At 37.9% G+C, this 21,926-nt stretch overlaps 1 protein-coding gene across 1 annotated transcript in view; it reads right to left on the reverse strand.

Moving 5' to 3' along the window:
- The window catches only part of LOC138811277 (RNA-binding motif, single-stranded-interacting protein 3-like), a 770,298-nt gene that overhangs the window by 437,003 nt on the left and 311,369 nt on the right, over positions 1 to 21,926 (reverse strand). Inside the window, exon 3 of the mRNA XM_069999013.1 lies at positions 5,382 to 5,555. Coding sequence (XP_069855114.1) covers positions 5,382 to 5,555 — 174 coding nt within the window. The remainder of the gene's footprint in view (positions 1 to 5,381; positions 5,556 to 21,926) is intronic.

Raw genomic sequence — 21,926 nt, forward strand, 5'->3', positions numbered from 1 at the left:
TTTGAAGCCCCAAATATTTCTCTCATACGTTGGCTTGCAAAATGGGTCCATGGGAAATTTTTAAGGTACTTAGTGTTTTAAAATGTTGTCATCGTAACTTAGCTCTCAAAGTCTCCATATACCAAACCACTAGATTATTTCCAGACGGATGCAATTCCTTTCAGAAACCAATAGTAAGGCAAAATGAATACTGTTCTTAGAGTCAAAGGTTTAGTGCCATTTAATCATGCATGGGATTTACAAGTAAATGTAAATGTTGGATTAATTTGAAGTAGGCTTTAAAGTTAATCCTTCAAATATTCTTGAAATCAGAAAGTGACATCCATTTTTTGGGGGGGAGGGTCCGGTCGTGGGGCCTGAACTCTGGGCCTGGGCGCTGTCCCTCAGCTCTTCAGCTCAAGGCTAGCGCTCTACCACTTGAGCCACAGCGCCACTTCCGGCTTTTTTCTTTTTTGCTTATGTGGTGCTGAGGAATCAAACCCAGGGCCTCAGGCATGCAAGGCAAGCGCTCTACCACTGAGCCACCTTCCCAGCCCCAATGACATCCATTTTTTAAAATAGAATTTTCTCATCTTTTGCCTCTATTTTCTTTCTTGACTGTCTTTACTCTCAGAGGTCTGACAGAAGAACCAGTGTTGGGTATTAAAATTCAGAAAGTGTTCACTAGGATAGAGTAATAGGTGCTTTTTACCCTTACTCCCAGATATAAATAAAGTATTCTGTAAATACAAATAGTTCTCTAAGGAATAAAATGTACATTTACATTATTAATTAGAAAGTACTTTATCTGAGATACAGTAATACACAGTTGTAGTTGGACAGAAATTAAGGCAGAATTCAATGTCTAAGGGTCATGTAGTACAGTGAATCTGAAACCCAGTGGGAAGTTACACAGCCAGATTTTAATCTCAAAACCTAGTAGCCATAAAAATTAGAAGAAGCTATTTAATTTTCTGAACTTCATTTTAGTAACCCTTAAAATGATAATAACATCTCCTTGGGCTGTTTTGGAAAAAAAAAACACAATATACATCCATGGAAAAGTGCTTAGTATTAAATACTCAATAAATATCAGCTACTTTTAGATGACCTTGAGGCCAATAAGAATGTGAACAGAAATACTTCATTAAATTACAATTTGTTATTTTCTGGCTTAACAAATAATGTCTGCAGGGGAAAAATAATCATACATAGTAAATATGGAACTGTTTACTGAGGAAGTTTATGCAAAATCTATGTAACATTTCTACTATTGTTAGGGAAACAAATTGCATGTATTTTAAATATCAAATGGATCAAAGGATGTCCAAAAATGTGAATCTTCTTTTTTTTCTTAGTAAATTTTTTTATTGTGAAAATACCATGGGGGGGGGTTACAATTACAGGGGCAAAATAATGAGTATATTTTTATCAAGCATTATGCCTCCTCCTTTGTTTTTTCTTCCCATCTCCCTCCCACCCCCCGCCAAAATTGTAAAGTTCGTTTTTTGACATAACGACTTGTATATCTCATTGTACTCACATGTGTGTGATACTCTGTCTGACTCTGTGCCTAATATCAAAACTATACTTAGAGCTCAAAAAATTAAACCTCTCAAAAATAAATCCTCAAAGAGACAACCACCCCATTAATAAGTGGGCTAAAGACTTAAAATGATACTTGTCTGGAGAGGAAATAAGAATGGCAATAGACACAAGAAGAAATGCTCAACTTCTCTAGCCATAAAAGAAATGCAAATTGGGCTGGGAAGGTGGCTTAGTGTAGAGTGCTTGCCTTGCATGCATGAGGCCCTGGGTTCGATTCCTCAGCACCACATAAGCAGAAAAAGCTGGAAGTGGCACTGTGGCTCAAGTGGTAGAGCGCTAGCCTTGAGCTGCAGAGCTGAGGGACAGTGCCCAGGCCCAGAGTTCAGGCCCCACCACCAGCAAAAAAAAAAAAAAAAAATTAAAAAAATGCAAATCAAAACTATATTGAGATTGTACCTCACCCCAGTTAGAATGGCCATTATCAAGAAAACAAATAATAATAGATGTTGGTGGGGATGTGGCCAAAAGGGAACGCTACTATATTGTTGGTGGGAATGTAAACTGGTTCAGCCACTCTGGACAACAATAAGAAAGTTCTTCAAAACACTAAACAAAATACTACCCTATGATCCAGCAATCTCACTCCTGGGCATTTACCCAAATGATCACAAATAAGGCTAAAGTTACCAGTGCAAATATGTACATTGCAGCATTACTTACCATAGCTAAGATACAGAATCAGCCCTAATGCCCCTCAGTAGATGAATGGATCAAGAAAAATGTGGTATATATACATAATGGAATTCAATGCTTCCATCAGAAAGAATGGCATTGCCTCATTCTTCAGGAAATGGGAAGACTTGGAACAAATCATATTAAGTGAAGTAAGCCAGATCCAAAGAAATATTGGCTCCATGGTTTCTCTCATTTGTAATAATTAGACTATGTTTAGGATAGTTCTAGCAGAGGATCACAATAGATCAATAGCTATGTACATATAACCATATAAATGATGCTAATTGAAATGAACTTCAAGATATGGAAACAGGAGGGTTCTTTTTTGTTTTGTTTTTAATGTACTGTGTGAAGTTATTTCTTTTTTCTTTTGCCCCTCCCCCATTTTTTTCCTTTGTTGTCACTGTTTTGGTTTTTGGGTGTTTTTTGGTACCTTGTATCTTGTATATATGACTATCTGAGACAAAGAACAAAGAGTGATTTAATGCAACAGGGAAACTTACAAGACACTATGTTGGAAATGAACTTCATAACTTGGGGGGGGAATCAGAGGGGAAGGAACGTGGGAGAAAAATGAAGGAGGAGGTAACAATGTTTCACAAGAAATGTACTCCTTACATTATGTTTCTTTAAATGTAACCCCTCTGTATATCACTTACAATAAAATTAAATTAAAATTAAAGAAACCCACATCTATGGTCTGCTAGATACCTTCATTACACAACTCACTTTCAAAACTCCTTATCTAGAAGTCCTGTACTTGGATTATTAGTAGTACACAGAGACCTTGCTAACAAAGATTTATCGTGTTCTTTTCCAAGTACATAAAATGTAGTTTGTCATTTAAAAAGATGTTAGGGCAGTCAATATCTGCGATTCCAGGGCTGCAAACCGCTGCCATGCGACGCGTCCTCAACCTGGCTGCTGGAGGCGCTGGGGCTGGCGGGCACCTTCCCAGAACTACTCCCTGGCGGCTCCTGGGCCGCTGTCTCGCTTCTAGGAGTGGAAAGGAACAACACGGACCATGGCCCAAAGATGCGTGATGCGCTGCCAGGCCAGCCGGTGCCCATCCCGAAGCCATCCACCACATAGGCGCCCGAGGGCTGCCCAGGAGGCCACCACCACGGACTATGTAGCAGGCTGCTCCCTGTGCCTCGACCACCAGGGTCGTGCAGAACCAGTGCAAGAAGGGGTTGCCCTGGACCCTGGCCAAGAGCTTCACGACCTCCAGCATGATCAGCACCTTCATGCCCAAGGAGAAGATCCCTGACCCTCATACCCTGAAGCGGTAGCTCAAGGTCAATGGGGAGCTCAGGCAGGAAGGGGAGACTTCCTCCATAATCTTTTCCATCGCCCACATCATCAACTCCATCTCTAAGAAAATCACCTTGGAAGAAGGAGATCTGATCTTGACAGGGATGCTGAGTGGAGTGGGGTCGGTGAAGGAAAATGAAGAGATTGAGGCTGGCATAGACGGGGTGGTCAATATGGGGGTTAAGGTGGAAAGATCAGAATCTCGAGTCTGTACAAAGCACCCTCACTTAAGTGCCAGGAGAGAAGGGAGGCAAAAACAACAACAACAAAAAGTTCTTTTGGCCTTGGCTGGGTTGGTGCTACCCACGGTGCTTGTTAACCCAGCTCTCTATAGGCCTAAGTCACTACCTATTTTGGGCCTCTCATAGCTGGAATGAAAGAAATGGACCACCACACTGACCTCTTTTGTTCAGATGGGGTGTGGATAAATTTTTGCCCAGCTGACCTCCAACCAGGTTCCTCCAGCCCCCTCTACGTGTATGGGTTTACAAGAGTGAGCAACCATAGCAGGCAAACAAAGGTTACAAAATATGACCACCTTTTAATAGAAACAATTCTGAAAAAGGACTTGGTTGGATTGCCAGGACTCAAGAAATATGAACCCCCTCCCAAAGCAAGTGGCCTGGAAGAGCTGGGGCAGAAATGGGAACAAAGAAAGAATTTGGGGTGCTTCCCAAGAGAATATTCAAAACTAAATCTTCAAAAGTCCAAATTCCCTTTTAATAGAAACAATTCTGAAAAAGGATTTGGTTGAATTGCCAGGACTCAAGAAATATGAACCCCCTCCCAAAGCAAGTGGCCTGGAAGAGCTGGGGCAGAAATGGGAACAAAGAAAGAATTTGGGGTGCTTCCCAAGAGAATATTCAAAACTAAATCTTCAAAAGTCCAAATTCCCTTCTTAAAACTGAACTGAATGAGACTTCAGTAAGTCATTCTGAAGTTTAAACACTGCAAAAAGTAGTGGAAGTCAAGTTTTATGGCAGTGTTTCTCAAACTTCCTTGAATTTGATAGTCATCAGAGGCATTTTTAAAAATTAAAACTTTCAAATTATTGGTTAGTCCCAGACCCCCTTGAGGTAACCAGTGGGATTAATCTGGAACAACCATTTTCAGGGCACTCCAATTGACTTTTACCAGGGAAACACAGAATAACTACTCCATATAATTAAAGTTCGAAGTTTTTTTCCCTTGCTTATTTTGGGCATCTGTCCTGCTTTATAGACTTTTTGTTTAAGAGATGATTTTTAAATTGCCTTATTTTTTCAAATAAACACAGTATTAGGTAGTCTAAAAATTAAAAACAATAAAAAGGTCTTAGTTTATAATGATTGGATTGAAACACATGGAAAACATTGGCAGAAACAAATCTATCTATACAAATATACCAAAGGTCAGCTATGAAAATGGAGCATCCTAGAGTTCCCAATTCCTGTGTCATTTTGAAAGCATCCTTCACCCAGCACAAAGACAACTAACTCAACTCTTCATTAAAAGCCAAGTGGAAGCCAGGAGTATGAAACAAGAGACATGCACATATTCAATCTCTACACTACACCTGCTGAAAATTCTGCCTACCTAATTCACCCTGAAATACCTTTTAATGAAGTATCAGTTTTCAGCAGAGACCAACCAAACACATGCCATTTAAACACAAAGGGCATTCTCCATCATTCATATCTTTTATTCAAGAGCAGCATGGTCTTTACAGAAAGAGCACAGCTAACATTAAGATCACCACTCTAAATTTCAAATGAGCCTTCATAGAGGATCTAATTTACTAAATACAGAAAAAATGGGTTACTTACAGCAGGGTGTCCAGTACAGTAGGTATAACTGGCATGAGACTGATAGTGCAAGCTTGCTCTTGGGAAGGAGTATGTGTTCCAGGATGGTTGGTTGCTATTCCATTGGGTGCTGAAGCCAGGGCTCATGGTGACTCGAGATTTACTAGTTTGATAGGCTCTTGCTGTGGAGCTGGACTATCAAGAAAAAAAGAAATGCAATGTAATGACAGTTCTGTATAGAACCCAACTAGCACTATATAGTAGCAAGCATTCCCATGTTAAGCATAGCTGTGGACCCAGCTGATTAGGGAAGTGGTTGATCTGGCTTATAAGAGGAAGCATTAAATACTGTTCAGATTATTGAGATAAAAGTGTTTTTTCACTATTTCCAGTTTTGCCTGGATCACAAAGCACAAAGCCCCACTGAAATTGATCTCATTGAAAACACTTTTTTTCAGCTACAACATGAAACACCAGCTTTCAGAAATGAGTTATGAGTTATCCTTTCATGGTGATGGCAACAGTGATGTTTTCCAATTATAACAATGTCTTTCCATCACAGTGGTTACCTTAAAAATTCACTATTAATCCCATCTGAATGCATTCAGTGAAAAATCTTCATTTATGAGGATTCAATTAAGGCAAAGATTGGTGACCAACTCAAAATGGTCTTCACATTCCATGACCTGTCATTCTCCAGGGAGTCATTGGCAGAAATGTGAACATACTCCATATTAACTGCCTGAAGACAGCTAAATGGTGAGAATTTGCAGTACCATTTACCTCCAACGCACTCTATCAGTGTAAAGGAAACAGAAGAATAGTAAAATATCAATTGGCCAAATATTAAGTATATCTTTTTGTTCACAGCTGTATATAGGGTAGAATTTACTGAAAACAAAACTCACTTTGTATCTTCTGTCCTCCTTTGTCCTCAGACGGCCACAGCATAGAAGGCATATAATAGTTTCTTTTCAGGGAACACTTTCTATCATCAAATTGCAAGAGCTGCTTATCCCAGCAGCTCAGTAACATTCACAATAAATTCTATTTATAAATCGATGGGTATGTGCCAACTCAATCACTGGGAAAATGTGCTAATCGCACTGCTATCATATTCAGGAAACCCAGTGGGGAAGGAACTTTTATCCAAGGTTGGGTTTCCCATTGGGCTAGTTTCTAATATCATTACATATGAAAGGAATAACTTTTCTGAGGACAGATTTTAGCCAACTTGGGAAAAGCATACCTCAGCTATTCTCTTACATTTTTTTCCAAACAACATTTGGAAAAATTAAAAAAAAAAACTTTCAAATCAGTGATTAAAAAGTAACTAAGAAATTAAAATACACCAAAAGCTGTAAAATACTACCTTATAGAGGTGTCAAAAGTTGTTTGGTAATCTATGTTTCCCATCCTCCATCATCTAATCATGTCTGTAATCTACATAGGTCAAACCTCAATGTGAGCTGGGTGCTAGTAACTCATACCTGTAATCTTAGCTACACATGAGGCTTAGGTCTGAGAAAACTGTGAATCTAGGCTGGCTTGGACAGGAATGTCCATGAGCATCTTTTCTCCAATGAATCACCAAAAAGCTGGAAGTGGGGCTGTGGTTCAAATAATAGAGGAACAGCCTTGAGCAAAAATGTAAGCGTTTCAAGGACCTGAGCATAAGCCTTAGTGCTGGCACAAAAACAAACAAATATAAAACCTCAATGAGAGGTAAAAAATGGATGACACCATATTTGTGCTTGGTTCTAAGCATGGAAGCTATATTTATACAAATGTTCCTGATTTTGCATAGTCATATCAAAGTGGCTTCCAAAGTGCCTCAGTTCCTGCTTTGTATCATGGTAATTAAAATCAACCACTGTCATTCACTCAGTTGCGTTTTAAGAAGCTCCTTCAAGATCCAGCATTGTAGTCATATCATCGTATCTGCTTTTGTTTCTACAGTGGTTCAGAAGGCTTAAACTTTATGTACAAGCATTTTTGGAGACACCTTTACTCCTAGTTTAATTATGTTGTCATATGGCATTCATTTCTCCTTGATGATTGTTTTTATGGTAAAATCCTTGTCCCCATCTTGTTTAAAGCTCATGTGCAAGCTTACCTCCTACTTGGCTCCATTCCTGATGCCGCTGTATTCTCTTGGCCTTTGAGATTTTATAGAGCCCATAGTCTTGCTAGAACAGTTTACTTTGTAACTATGTCATTTAAATTGTTCCATATAATATGTACATCTCAATGCTATACTGTATTGTCTTTCCAGAGATAAGCAGGTGCACCATGCTTAGTCTTGAAAGCCTCTGGTATCATAAACCCCTCCTCCCTACCATCTTCTTTCCCTTAGACTCTGTTTCTTTTCAGTGTACTACTTACTGATCTTTTCTTCCTAAATTGGGTAAATTTTTCAGAGCTTCGTCTTTAGTTCTCTGTTCTAAGCCTTTTAACTTTTCTTCTTAGTAATATCACTCATGGTCAAGGCTTCAAGTATTATTTTTAAGTATTACAAATATAATTTAACAGTTCAATCTCTCTCCTGAAATACAGTCCCAATTTTAGAAATAGCTATGAATAAAGATTCATAACTTTCAACATGAAATAAATTGTCTTATTCTAAATTTTTACTTGCCCCATAATTTAATTATTACTGAGACCAACTGCCTTAGGAACTTTGATTCATTTCTCTATCCAGATTCAGTTATTTGTAACACAAAATTCTGTTTCATCTTCTTAATAGTTGAACTAGTTTGTCCTTTCTATTGCCATTACCTGTACACATTTGTTAATATTTTTTATCAGTTTACATCAGGGCAACCAAAACTGAAGACTTGGCTTATCTTCCATAAAGAGCCTACATTTAGATTTTTTTTTGAAAGATTTCTTTTATTGGCATTAGTTCTTGATGAAAAATGTTCAATGCCTTTCTACAACCTATTGGAGAAAGTGGAAATTTCACAATGTCAAATTTGAGACATAAATTGAGTATTTATCTGACATTTTCAGGGTAATTTTTGTTCTTTTCCATTGAATAGTATTCGCTACTAACAGGTAACCTCCTTGCTTTCTTTGTATCTGTCATGGAACTACAGATACTCATATACATACTTCACAATGATTAAAAGCAAGGGTTTAGAAAACATTGTTCGTCTGAGTAGATTTTTAATTAAATGATGCTTGAAAAGACAATGCAGAAAGGAAGATACTGGGATAGCCAGAAAGCATGCAAAAAGCTCTTCACAATCATTATTCATCAGGAGAATGTAAATTAAATCTGTAACAATATCTCAGTTCATACTAGAATTGCTAAAACTAAAAAAACTGGCAACACTAAATGTTGATGAGTGACTGTGGACCTGGAATCCTCTCTGATTGCTAGTGGTAAGGTAAAGTGTTATAACTGCTTCAGGAAACTGTTATTACATTTTTTAAAATTTTTTATGAAAGAATTAATCCTTCTACCATATGACCCAACAATTTTACTTCCAATTATTTGTCCAAATGTAAATATGCAAAAGCAAAAATATTTTTATAAGAATGTGAACAATATATTAATTCGGAATTGTTGTGCCAAACTGGAAATTACTCACAGTCTGTCAATAAGAGAATGGATTTTAAAAATTGAAATGTATTCACAAAATGGAACACTATTTGACTATCAAGAAGAATATACTCTTAAAACACAATAACTCAACTGACTCACAAAACCATGCTAAATAAAAACGCAGTGGTACAAATAACAGGTATATGTAATTTTATTTATACAAGGCTCATGACTGAAAAAAAGCCCATTATAATAGAAATCAGGAAAACAATTGCTGGAGAAATTGAGAGAAGTTATTTAGATGGGAAAATAAAGTCATTATCTCTATGGTGCTACAAATGCTGACTATCTTACTTTCTATGGTCAATACATGGAATGCATATATTTGCCAAAACATTAAAATGAACATTTGATGTAGGTACACTTTATTTTATATACATGTACTGTTATTTTGATAGTAGCAGAATAAGTATAAATGACAATAAAGGTGAGAACTGGCTCAGAATCTTAAGTTCAGCGATCTTCAATAAATTATAGTGGTCTAGAATCTGTAATTGTCAAATCTAAGTTCGACTCTCCTTTCCTTTTTTGGCACACCCCCTGTATGTTATGCTAGGAAACACTTAACTATTAAAGGGCACCCAGCCAGAGGGACGTGCTAAGGGTCTAGACAAATGTCTTCTCAATGACCAAGAGTTAGAGTTATTACCCAGTTTCTGCCAACTGATCAGAGGCCAGAGGTATTGGAGAAAAAAATTATGGAAGAGCACACAAAACAAGGGTCCTGATGCATGCTTTCAGTCATTAGATAGTTCTCTTTTTCTGTCTCCTCAGTTAGCAGTCAGATAACTGAAGAAAGAAAGGGGAAGAAGGAAGTTGCATTCAGAAAAAGTGAACAATGAGAAAGAAGGGAATAACCAACACTAGGAGCTTCCTGAACCCAAGCAAATGAAGTCAATGAAGAACTAGCAAGAGCTAATACTTAAGTGAACGTATTACCCATCAGACATGACGCAAATGCTTTACTCTTTCACGGTAGTCATTCAAGCAATATATTTCTCATATAAATATTAAGAGGTAGTTACTATTATAATGTGTACTTTACACATAAGGAAACTGAGGCAGAAAGAAATTATGTGACTTGAAATTTAAGATTTTAAATTTAAATGTAAAATTATGTCACTTAAAATTTAACTACCAGACAGTTGGGATTTGGTTCCAGGTAGGGACTCTAGAATCCCAGCTCTCAAATATTCTACCATAGTGTTGACTTATTTGGGTTATTCCTAAAACAGATTTTTTTTTTATGACAAAGACAGCTTTCTGTTTTAATAATGGATTTGTTTGTTGACAGGGTGGAAGTAAGAGGTAAATCTGTAAAAAGCAAATAGGAGAGAAAAAACAGAGAGACATGATGAGAAAAAGAAAAATAATGGCAATGGGCATTCTTCAGATAGCACTGTAGGATAAAAGACCCTGGATTCTGCAGACTTCTGAGAAGTTTTCCTAAATGCCACCTAGAATTTTCCAGAGAGGTGGCAGTGTGGAGAATATTTACCCCTTTAGGGTAACCAATAAAATTACCCTAAGGACTATTACCATCATTATTCCCAGGCTGTGTTTCGATAGAGTGAATGAACTCTCCAGGCAATAGAAAAGGCCTAGGGTAGAAAGACACACAGATAGAAAGTAGAGTGCTATCAAGGATTAGGTGGAACATAAGGATCCATCATAGTTGCTGTTAAAATAGAAAAGGCAGGATATAGGTGGGAGAGTAGAGGTCATCACCATACCTTCTCTAAGAATAACAGGCACACTGTGGAAATCCAAACAGCAATGTAAAATGCAATGTGAAATCGCTGCAGCAATGTAACATTGTTGCTATGTGTCTTTCATGCATTAGCTATGTCTCCAGAACTACTAGACAATGTACAGCAGAACCTGGGTATCTATAGGTTTATGAATCTGAAGAAAGATTTGGTATGCTTAGGATATATACAGCCACTATTATATTGTATATGCATGCTGCAATTTCCTCATTAAATGCCATCTTTCACCTTTAAATGAATTTCCATTTTTCATCTTATCATTTCAAGTAAGCACATTGACTTTTACTTTGATTTGGGGGCATCATTTGCTTTCTGGGAGGCAGGTTTTCACAAGATTAAAAGACTGGGAAACAGCAGACCACTTAACTAAAATATGACAGGTAATAGAGGAATTACTGAGCTTCTCCACATCAACTGAAATGCATGTTGTTTGTACATCTAAATTTAAACTTCTATTTGAAATTTTATTTATTTATTTATATTTTGCATACACACACACATGCACACACTTATTTAACTGTGCTTGGTCCAAACTATGTGTAATAAACCCACTAAGAAGGTAGGCTACTTTTTATGTCTTCTTTTATACAAATAAATATTATTCTCAGAGGAAGATGGTGGAGGAGAAGCTGGGAGATAAATAAGCTCCCAAGTAGAAAACAGTTCTAGTGTTTAGGTGGAAAATCTAAGGCTAGAGTGTCACACAAACTGTGCCATCATAGTACAGATAGTTTGGCCAGAAAGGAAAAATTCAGGCAGCTTGGTTAAGGAGACAGATTTGAGCACTTGCCAGAGTCTGTGGCAGTGGCAGCAGCTGCTGCTGCAGCCACCCAGAGAGAGCCAGGACAAAGACGTCAGAGGCGGTGTGTGAGTGGATTCTACTCACCACTAGCAAGAACTGACAAGGAGTGGAAATGTTCACCCTGCTGACCACAGAGAGTCGTAAACCATGGACGGCCCAGAAACCAAGGGAAAGGCGTGAGTACCCCAAGACATCCTCTCTCCTTCTCATGGAGCAGCGGTGAGAAGGTAGCCCCACCCCCACCACCGGAGAAGAGCTACATCTTTGGAAGAAGAACTCCATCTTTGATACTGACAAAGACCGGGCCAGAGCAAGTAACACATAACTCAGGCCTTGGAAGAAGACAATAGGACCATTCAACAGGTCACAGGACCCTGAACTGTGGGGCTCAGCTTCACCCAGGGCAAAGTTGCCCTTCCCAGGCAGAGAATCTCTGCCCACAGAGGAATGACCTTTTCCACTGGGTAAACAGAGCCAGAGGCTGCCCCTCCCCACTGCAGCATAGGCAGCAGACCCAGCTACTGGAGGGGTAAAAGAAAAAGAATCAAAACTCAATAAACATAAATTCTGAGAATGGCTCCAGGCTGGGCAGCTTGAGTCTCTCAGAAGCTAGCCCATCAAGGTAAAGCTACTGATGGCTGAAGGCCACAGCCCTACCTACAACCTAGCTCCCTCACAGCAACTTCAAGCTAGAGGAAACAGCCATCTCCCTCTTTCCTGATACTCAAACCAGATTGCCCTCCCACTGAACTAACCTGGGAGGAGGGTCATAAAATCCCTGCAAAGGCAGAGCTTCATTCTGCCTGCTCAAACTGATTTAAAAACCATTCAAGACACAGGAATACCAAACACAACAAGCAAACCAAAGACTTCACCAAGAGACTGGTTACAGACACAGGGGAGACACGAGAATCCCTAATCTGAGTGAATTTCCATTCCTAGTTAATCAAGTAGAAACTTTCTGAAAACTCATACCCTTCCCTATTTGTTCACAATGTGCCTTTATGTTCCATGTTAAAGTAGATTATTGCCTTTCTCTTTGGCTTTTTTTGTGTGTATGTTCCATCGTGGGGCTTGAATTCAGGGCTTGGCATTGTCCCGGAGATTCTGTGTTCAAATGCTTTACCACTGTGAGCCACAGTGCCACTTATGATTTACTAGTGGTTAATTGGAGATAAGAGTCTCATGAATTTCTTCTGCTCAGGCTGGCTTTGAACTGCAATTCTCAGACCTCAGCTTCCTGAATAGCTGGGAATATAGGCATGACTACCAGTTTCCAGCCTCTTTAGCATTTTAAAATCACCATTTCCACAACATCTTCTCACTGAATGTTCTATTGAACATTTTTAAAGTTGTTTCACTTCTAAAGCAGGAATGTCAGTGAACTTGAAATGTGTAAACTAAACATTACATATAACTGACGAGGTCACAGGTGGAGTCATTAGTATGAAGCACTACAAAGTACCTACCAGAAAGCTAACTAGAGGATTGGTAAACATTTGTTTAAAAAAATATGCATGTCTCCCTTCCATTACTGAAAATAGTGCTGTAAAAGTTATCCACACTCGGTATTTTTGTGTGTTATTCTCATCATCCTTTTGTTGGATTTATATTTGTAGTACACATTATCTCTACCACACTGAAGAATTAGAAATACATTTATATATATAAACTCATATATACATACTCATGCACACAAATTTCTTATATTCCCACAATGGACTTCTTGGTAAGCAAATGTCAAAATGAAGTTCATAAAGAGGATAAATGGCTTCCTGTGTGTGTTTATTTCCCATATTGCCAAGGAGGGAGTCTAAAAAGAACAGTTTCTACCCAACTGCTATAGGTTTTTCAAAGATCCCTCCCCACCTCATGCCCCAAGCAAAGGTTTCCTATTGTGTGTTTCAGCAGATGTCACTTACCACTCGCTGAATAAGAAGCCTGAATGAGCAATGAAACTCTTGCCAAACTCTCTTTGCACCCTGTGAGGGACAAGTAGTTTCTTTGTTCATTTACAAAGGCCTGAGAGGAAGAGACAAACTACCCCTATGGTATAAGAAGTTGCTTTCAAACAAATCCTTTTGAAGGGATCTAAATCATGACACTCAAAAGGAAGCAGGCTGCACAAGGAAATGGGTGGAAACTTTTAAGTTCTCATACCCGCTGCCCCAAGGAACAGAAAACTTTGTCTCCTCTTCTTTGAGTCATCATCCTTTATAACATTCCTCAAAGACAAATCTCTCCTTTGGTCTCAGCAGATTCACTTCTCTGAGGAATGGGAGGCTTTTATTCTATTGTGGCTGCTCTCATGACACCAGGAATACTGTCTTTATTTTGCCAATATCATTTGCTTTATGATATGTAAACATAAAGTATCTGAGTGAGTTGCTTATCAGAGGCTCTTTTTATAAAATAGCGATAAAATATGCTACTTCTTTGCATTAATTTTATTATGCTTGTCAAGTTTCAACACTTCAAAAAAATAAGGAGACTCAGGGAAGATGGCAGAGGGTCAACAGGAAACCAGAGTGTTAGAATTTTACCAAAGAGGGCTGGGAAGGTGGCTCAGTGGTAGAGTGCTTGCCTTGCATGCATGAGGTTCTGGGATTGATTCCTCCACATAAGCAGAAAAAGCCAGAAGTGGTACTGTAGCTCAAGTGGTAGAGTGCTATCCTTGAGCTGGAAAGCTGAGGGACAGTGCCCAGGCCCAGAATTTAGGCCTCACAACCAACAAGAAAAAAAAAGAAATTTTACCAAAGAGTCCATCCCTAGAAGGTCAACAGGAAACCAGAGTGTTAGAATTTTACCAAAGAGGGCTGGGAAGGTGGCTCAGTGGTAGAGTGCTTGCCTTGCATGCATGAGGTTCTGGGATTGATTTCTCCACATAAGCAGAAAAAGCCAGAAGTGGTACTGTAGCTCAAGTGGTAGAGTGCTATCCTTGAGCTGGAAAGCTGAGGGACAGTGCCCAGGCCCAGAATTTAGGCCTCACAACCAACAAGAAAAAAAAAGAAATTTTACCAAAGAGTCCATCCCTAGAATTACACCAAGTGAGCAGCAATTGCAGAGATTTTTGCCAGAGAAGAAAATTAGAAACAACCTGCATAAGAGATTTGCACATACAACAGCAGTGACAGCAGCAGCAGCCCACAAGACCTGGGACAAAGGCACAGAGACAGTGTGCAACTTTTCACTCACCTCCAGTGCCAACTGGTGACCAGGAATGGAAAACCATATCCTACTGGCCACAGATGGATGAATATCACAGATGTTCCAGAATACCAAGGGAAATTGTGAATTCCCCACAAAAGCCACCATCACCCCCCTCTTCACCCCCTGCCCAGAGAACAGCTTCTGGAAGAAGCACCCTGCCCCCCTGTCACACTGAGAAGAACTCCATCTTTGATAATGGCATAGAGCTGGGCAGAACAGCTAGCAGGTAACATGGGCCTGAAAGGCAGTGACTGAAGCACCAATTATCAACAGGGAAAAGGAACCTGACCAGTGAGAGATAGCTCTGTCCAGGGGAAAGAATATCTTCCAAGGGAAGGATAACTTTACCAGGCAAGATGTAGCCCCACTCCTCTGCAGCCAACAAAGATATTCTGCAGTTTAGCCTGCAATAGGAATTAAAAAAAACAAAAGTATATAAAATCTCACTGGGAAAAAAAACTGGCTAGACCATAAAAGCTGAGAGAAGCTCCTGGCTGGGCCAACAGAAGACTCAGGAGCTAGCCCTTCTGGGAAAAGACACTGATTCGAGACACACTATAATCCCACCCATACTCATGCTCATTTTCAGAAGACTCCAATTTACAGAAACCATCCACCTCCTTCCTGCATTACAAACAAGGAAGATTCTCTCTCCTAGTAAGTTAGCCTGGGAGGAGGGCCACAAAGATTTCAAGTTTGTAAAGCAGAACATTGTTATGCCTGCTCAAACAAACTGATTTGAGAAGCCAACTAAGCCAAAGAAAACTTACTACTGCAAGGAAATCAAAAGCTCCATCCAGAGACTAGATTGCAGATATTGAGGACACACAAGTACCTCCAAATTAATTGAAGAACTTTTCTCTAATTTTAATTTTAATTTTTTCTATTTTTTATTTTTATTATTTTACTCCCCCCCATTTTTTTCTCCTTTGCTGTTCTATTTAGTTCTACATATACAGTCTGTGGTGATTACTAGGCTTCCTCCTTAATTGTGTACATACTTAATTTGTTATTTAATTCATTACTCAATTTTCTATTTGTCAATATTATTATCTTTAATTTTGGTATTATTATTTTATACATGTGTAATTAAAAATTTTAAATTTCTTTGTTATTTTTCATTTTTCCTTCATTCTGTTTCTTACCTTTTTATATTCCTCTACTCTTATTTTCTCCTTCTATTTTTCATTATATCACTTAATCTTACTTTTAACATCACCTTAACCCATTTATCATTAGTTCTGGTCCATCATTCCTTCTTCATTTTCTCTAGTCCATTGATCTCTAGAGTTTGTCTTTGAATTGGCTGTATCTGTATCCACTCTGACTATGTCAAAATAGCTCATCATGTTATTCTCTCAGTTCATAGTTCTTTAAATTTCATGACAGATTTGTTCAATGATTACAATTATATATAAAACCCACTCCTGAACCACAATACCCTTCCCCTAACAAAGAAAAAGATATATAGGGGAATAGCAATCTGTGATTTTAATCTCTAAAGTTGGTGCAAATACAGGGTTCAGGGGTAATTTTTGTCCTAAAACTGTGTTCTGCTGTGGTATCGGATTTGCTTTTGTCCACAAAGGGGCAGAACAAGCCATAGAAACACAAGAAAAATGGTAAGTCAAAGAAACTAAATTCCAACTCAAAATAAACAGGCAACAGAGCAATCAATGAAAAATGTAGGCGATAGCTCTCAAAATGTTCTACAAACACTACAGGTAAACATGCTGAATCAAAAGAATGAAAGCTTGTACATGGCTATACATTAGCATGATGAGGCTAAACAAAGATTAATAGAGGAATTCATGGAATCCACAAACAGACAGCTGAATGAATTCCAAAGCAGAAAACAGAATCAAATGAAAATATAGCCACTCAACTAAAAGATTTGAGAGAGAACACTGAGAATCAAATCAAGGACTTAAAGAAATTTAAACCATCAAAAATGATAAATTAGAAGGCAGGGAAATAAAAAAAAGTAGAGAAAGGCTTGACAGCATATTGGATAAGGCAGAAGGTAGAATCTCTGGAGTTGAAGATAGTTTAGGCTTTACAGGGAAAGAACAGTTATTTATCATAAATCCAAGAAACAAGATAGATCTCTAAAAGAGCTTTAAGACACAATCAGAAAACCTAATTTAATGCTAATATGTTTTAAGAAGGTCTAGAGAAGGAAGTTAAGAGGATAGGAAATATATTTAACATAACCCTAGCAAAGAACTTCCCAAATATCCAAAATTATAGGCCTATTCAGATACAAAAATCCTTTAGAACCCCAAACAGACCACAGCAGAACAGGACATCCCATGGCCAATTTTACTCCACACAGCATCAATAGAGAACAAGAAAAGAATCCTTAAAGCTGTCAGGGATCAAAGAACAATCACCTATAAAGAAACCCAATCAGAATAATGACATATTTCTCAAGAGAGATAATGAAAGCAAGAAGAGACTGGAACATAGCATACCACACTGTAAAGACAAACAACTATCAACCAAGAATAGTGTACCCAGCTAAACTGTCCATAACTGAGGGACAAACAAAAACCTTCCACAAGCAAAGAAAAATTGAAACAATATATTTCCACCAAACCACATTTCAAAAGATACTTAAGTACATTCTACAAATAGAAATCCAACAAGAACACGATATAGGCAGAGAAATGACCCTTAGACAGAGAAACAGATAATAATACTAATAATTGATGGGGTGCAGCCCCTAAGAAAGTGGATAACATGGAAGGAAAGACCAAACATCTTTAAATCCTTATTCTCAATATTAATGGACTTAACTCTCCAAATAAATGACAGATTGGCTAGTTTCATCAGGTCTATCTATCTGCTATCTTCAAGAGACACAGTTTGCCCACAAAATAAACATATTCTGAAAGTGAAATGATGGAATAAAATCTATCAAGCAAACTTCACTGATAAGCAGGCCAGAGTTGCAATCCTAATATCAGATAAAATAAACTTCAAATTAAAATTAGTGAGAAGAGATAAAGAAGGACATTGCATGCTAATAAAGGGATCTCTCCTTCAGGGGAATTTAACAATTCTAAATATCTATACACCAAATATTGGGGCACCCAAATTCATAAAACAATCAGTACTTACCCTGAAATCACAGATAAATCCAAACACATTGGTTGTTGGTGAATTTAATACACCACAGCTGTCTCTGGATAGATCAACCTGGCAAAAACTCAGCAGAGAAATCTCAGAACTAAACAACTGCATTGACAAGCTAGACCTGACAGACATACACATAGAATATTCACCCAGAAGAATCAGAATATACATTCTTTTTGGAAGCACATGGAACATTCTCTCAAATAGATCACAAAGCAAATCTCTGCAAATTCAGAAATATTAAAATTACTCCCTGCATTCTCACAGACCACAGTGGAAAAAATTAGAGCTCAACACCAAAAGCCACTGTAGAAAATTCTGTAACTCATGGAGACTGAACAACTAATTGTTGACTCAACAGTGGGACATTAAACATAACAGAAAGGAAATTCAAATGTTCATGATATTTAACAAAAATGAGCACACAAAATACCACCTCCTCCGGGACACAGGAAAGGCAGTACTCAGAGGAAAATTTATAACTGAGTGCCTACATCAATAAATTGGAGAAATCTCAAACCAACAATTAAATGATGCAAGTTAACCTCCTTGAAAATGAGAAATATGCCAAACCTCAATCTAGTAGATAGAAACAAATAATTAAAATCAAATTGTAATTAAATGAATTAGTCCAAAAAGACCATAGCAAGTATCAACAAAACAAAGAAACAAATAACTAAAATCAAATCATAATTAAATGAATTACAGTCCGAAAAGACCATAGCAAGTATCAACAAAACAAAGAGTTTTAACTTTGGAAGAATTAACAATAGTAACAGGCCCTTAGCTAATCTGACCAAAACAAAAAACAAACAAAACAGAACAAAAACAACAGAACACACCCAAAAAATAAAATAAAATCAGAGATGAAAATGGAAACACATGACAGAAATAAACAAAATTCAGAACAATATAAGGAAATATTTTGCAAACTTTTATGCTAACAAATTTGAGAATCTGAAATAAATGACAGAATTTCTAGCTAATATTGATATACACAAATGAAATCAAGAAGATTTAAACCAACAAAAACAATTCTTAGTGCTAGAGGAATATCAATATCAGATTTCAAACTCTATTATAAAGCCATAGTTATAAAAGCAGCTTGGTACTGGGACATGAACAGGCCTGAGTAATATTGGAATAGAATTGAAGACCCAGAAAGGATCCCACAGATGTACAGACACCTAGTCTTTGGTAAGGGAGCCAAAATAATTAGATAGGAGAAAGATAGGTACCTTAACAAATGGTACTGTCTGATTTGGCTATGCATGTGTAGAAAACTGAAGTTAGATTCTTATATATCACCCTGCACAAGAGCCAATTCCAAATTGATCAAAGACTCGAGGTAAGAGGCCTGAAAATATTACAGAAAGGGATAGGAGTTACACTGGGGCTCCTTGGCATAGGGTGAAAGTTCCTAAATAAAAATCCAGAAACAACAAATCAAAGAAAGATTGAATAAATGGGGTTGAATTAAACTTCAGTGTTTCTGTATGGCAATGGACATAGCTAGCAACATAAATAGAAAGTTCACAGATTGGGAAAAGAGCTTCACTAGCTATACAAAAGACAAAGGTCTCATATATAAAATATTCTTAGAGTTCAAAAAATTAAATGCCCCAATAACAGATCCTCAAAGAAACAACTGCTCCATTAATAAATGAGCTAAATAATTAAAAAAGAGACTTCTCTGGAGAGGAAATATGAATGGCCAATAGACACATGAAGAAATGTCCAACATTGCTGGGTGCTGGTGGCTCATGCCTGTAATCCTAGCTACTCAGGAGGCTGAGACCTGAGGATCACAGTTCAAAGCCAGGCTGAGCAAGAAAGACTGAGAGACTCCTATCTCCAATAAACCACCAGAAAACTGGAAGTGGTGCTATAGCTCAAGTGGTAGAGTGCTCGCCTTGAGCTGAAGAGCTGAGGGACAGAACCCAAGCCCAGAGTTCAAGTCCCACAACAGACAAAAAAAAAAAAAAGAAAAGAAAAGAAAAGAAAGGTCCAACATCTCTGGCCATAAAAGAAATGCAATCAAAATAACATTGAGATTTTACCTCACCCTAGTTAGAATGGCCATTATCAAGAAAAGAAATAATAACGGATGCTGGTGGGGATGTGGTCAAAATAGAATGCTACTACCCTGTTGGTGGGACTATAACATTGTTCAATACTGCTTTGGCAAGCAGTATTAAGGTCCCTCAAAAGACTAAACATAGAGTTCCCCTATGATCCAGCAATCACACTTCTGGGCATTTACCCAAATGATCACAAGCCCACGCAAAAGCCACCAGCACAACTATGTTCATTATAGCATTATTTACAGAGCCAACCCAGATGCCCCTCAGTAGATGAATGGTTCAAGAAAATGTAGCATATATACAAAATGGAATTCTATGCTTGCATCAGAAAGAATGACATCACACAATTCATAAGGAAATGGAAAGACTTGTAAAAATTAAATTAAGTGAAGTAATCCAGACACAAAGAAACATATGCTGCTTGGTTTCCCTCACTTCTAATAATTACTATGTGCCTAGGATAGTCCTAGCAGCACTTCACAATAGGTCAATAGGTACGTACATATGACAGCATAAAATGATCTTAATAGAAATGATCTCCACTGTAAGGAAATCAGGTTTGTTTGTTTTTTTTATATGTGGTTGTTTTGTTTTTCTTTTTTCTTTTTTAGTGTATTGTTTGCAGTTATTTCTTTTGTCTTTTGGGTTTTTGTTTGTTTTTTCTCTTCTGGTTTATTTCCTGTGGTCACACTGTTTCTGACTTAGGTACCCTTTATCTTGTATATCAGTTTATTTGATTTGGGGAAGTGAAGGGGAAGCACAGAAATAGTGGGACACAGTGAACCAACTCAAGAGCAATACTCACTAGATACTACACTGGAAATGAACTTTACATCTTGGCATGGAGGGGAGTTGTTGGGGAGGGAAAGTGGGAGAAAACAAGGGAAGGGGTGACACTGTTTGAAAAGAAATGTACTCATGACCTTAGTTATGTAAGAGTAGCCCCTCTGTATATCACCATTTTAGTAAAATTAAATTAAAAAGTAAAAATAAAAAAATAAAAGCATACTTTCCTTACATAAGTATATCTCTATCAATGCCACCAAGCTTGTACAATTCCTACAGAATATCCTGGACTGAGAAAGTCATTCAAGGTAATACACACACACACACACACACACACACACACACACACACACACACACACACACACACACACACACACACACACACACACACACACCCCTATCTGATATAATGACATTCTTTCGCTGCCACTAGAAGAATGAACCTTTATTAGTACTGAGCAATAATAGCTTGGTCTTCTATCAAGTTCCAATTATACAACTGTAGCAAGCAACCTAAAAGATGCTTTTGCTGGGCCTTACGGATTAAGACAAATCCCCCAGCTTTCTATCTTTTCCTTTGGATATCAACTATTCTCTAGTGTAGCCACTTTACAATCACCTTAGCTTCTGAAAATAGAGGATTCATTAATAAGTATCTTGTGATGGAAAACAAAATGTTTCTCCAAAATGCAATGTCTTCTTTCTATTGTCTTAGAGGAAAAAGGCAAAAACTCAGGCAACCACCTTCCAGGTGACTTTATTCCTGCTCTCTTCTGGTAATAAAGTGAAAGCAACTTGGCAAGAACTTTCCTAAAGATAGACTGAGCGAATGATCAACCAGGCCACATCTATGATTTGGGCCTGTCTTAACTATGCATACCTTCTCACTTCTTGCCCCCAATCCTCTTTATTTTACCCAAAGTTAATGTCTATAATGGCTAAAACACATTGATGTGCTATCTTCCCATGGCTGGGCCACTTAATAAATCTTTCTCTGCCCCATCATGGTTTTTTATTTGGCATATGGGGCAAAAGGCTATTCTTAACTTGGTACTCTGGGGCCTTGGACTTTGGTTCTAAAAATTCTGTTTTATAATTACAATGTCTGAAGTCTGTAAAAGTGGATAATGAAGAGGCAATTGTAGATTTTATCATTCGCGTTCTC

This window comes from Dipodomys merriami, unplaced genomic scaffold, assembly GCF_024711535.1.
Source record: "Dipodomys merriami isolate MVZ:Mamm:240054 unplaced genomic scaffold, mDipMer1.0.p SCAF_52, whole genome shotgun sequence".
Lineage (NCBI taxonomy): Eukaryota > Metazoa > Chordata > Mammalia > Rodentia > Heteromyidae > Dipodomys > Dipodomys merriami.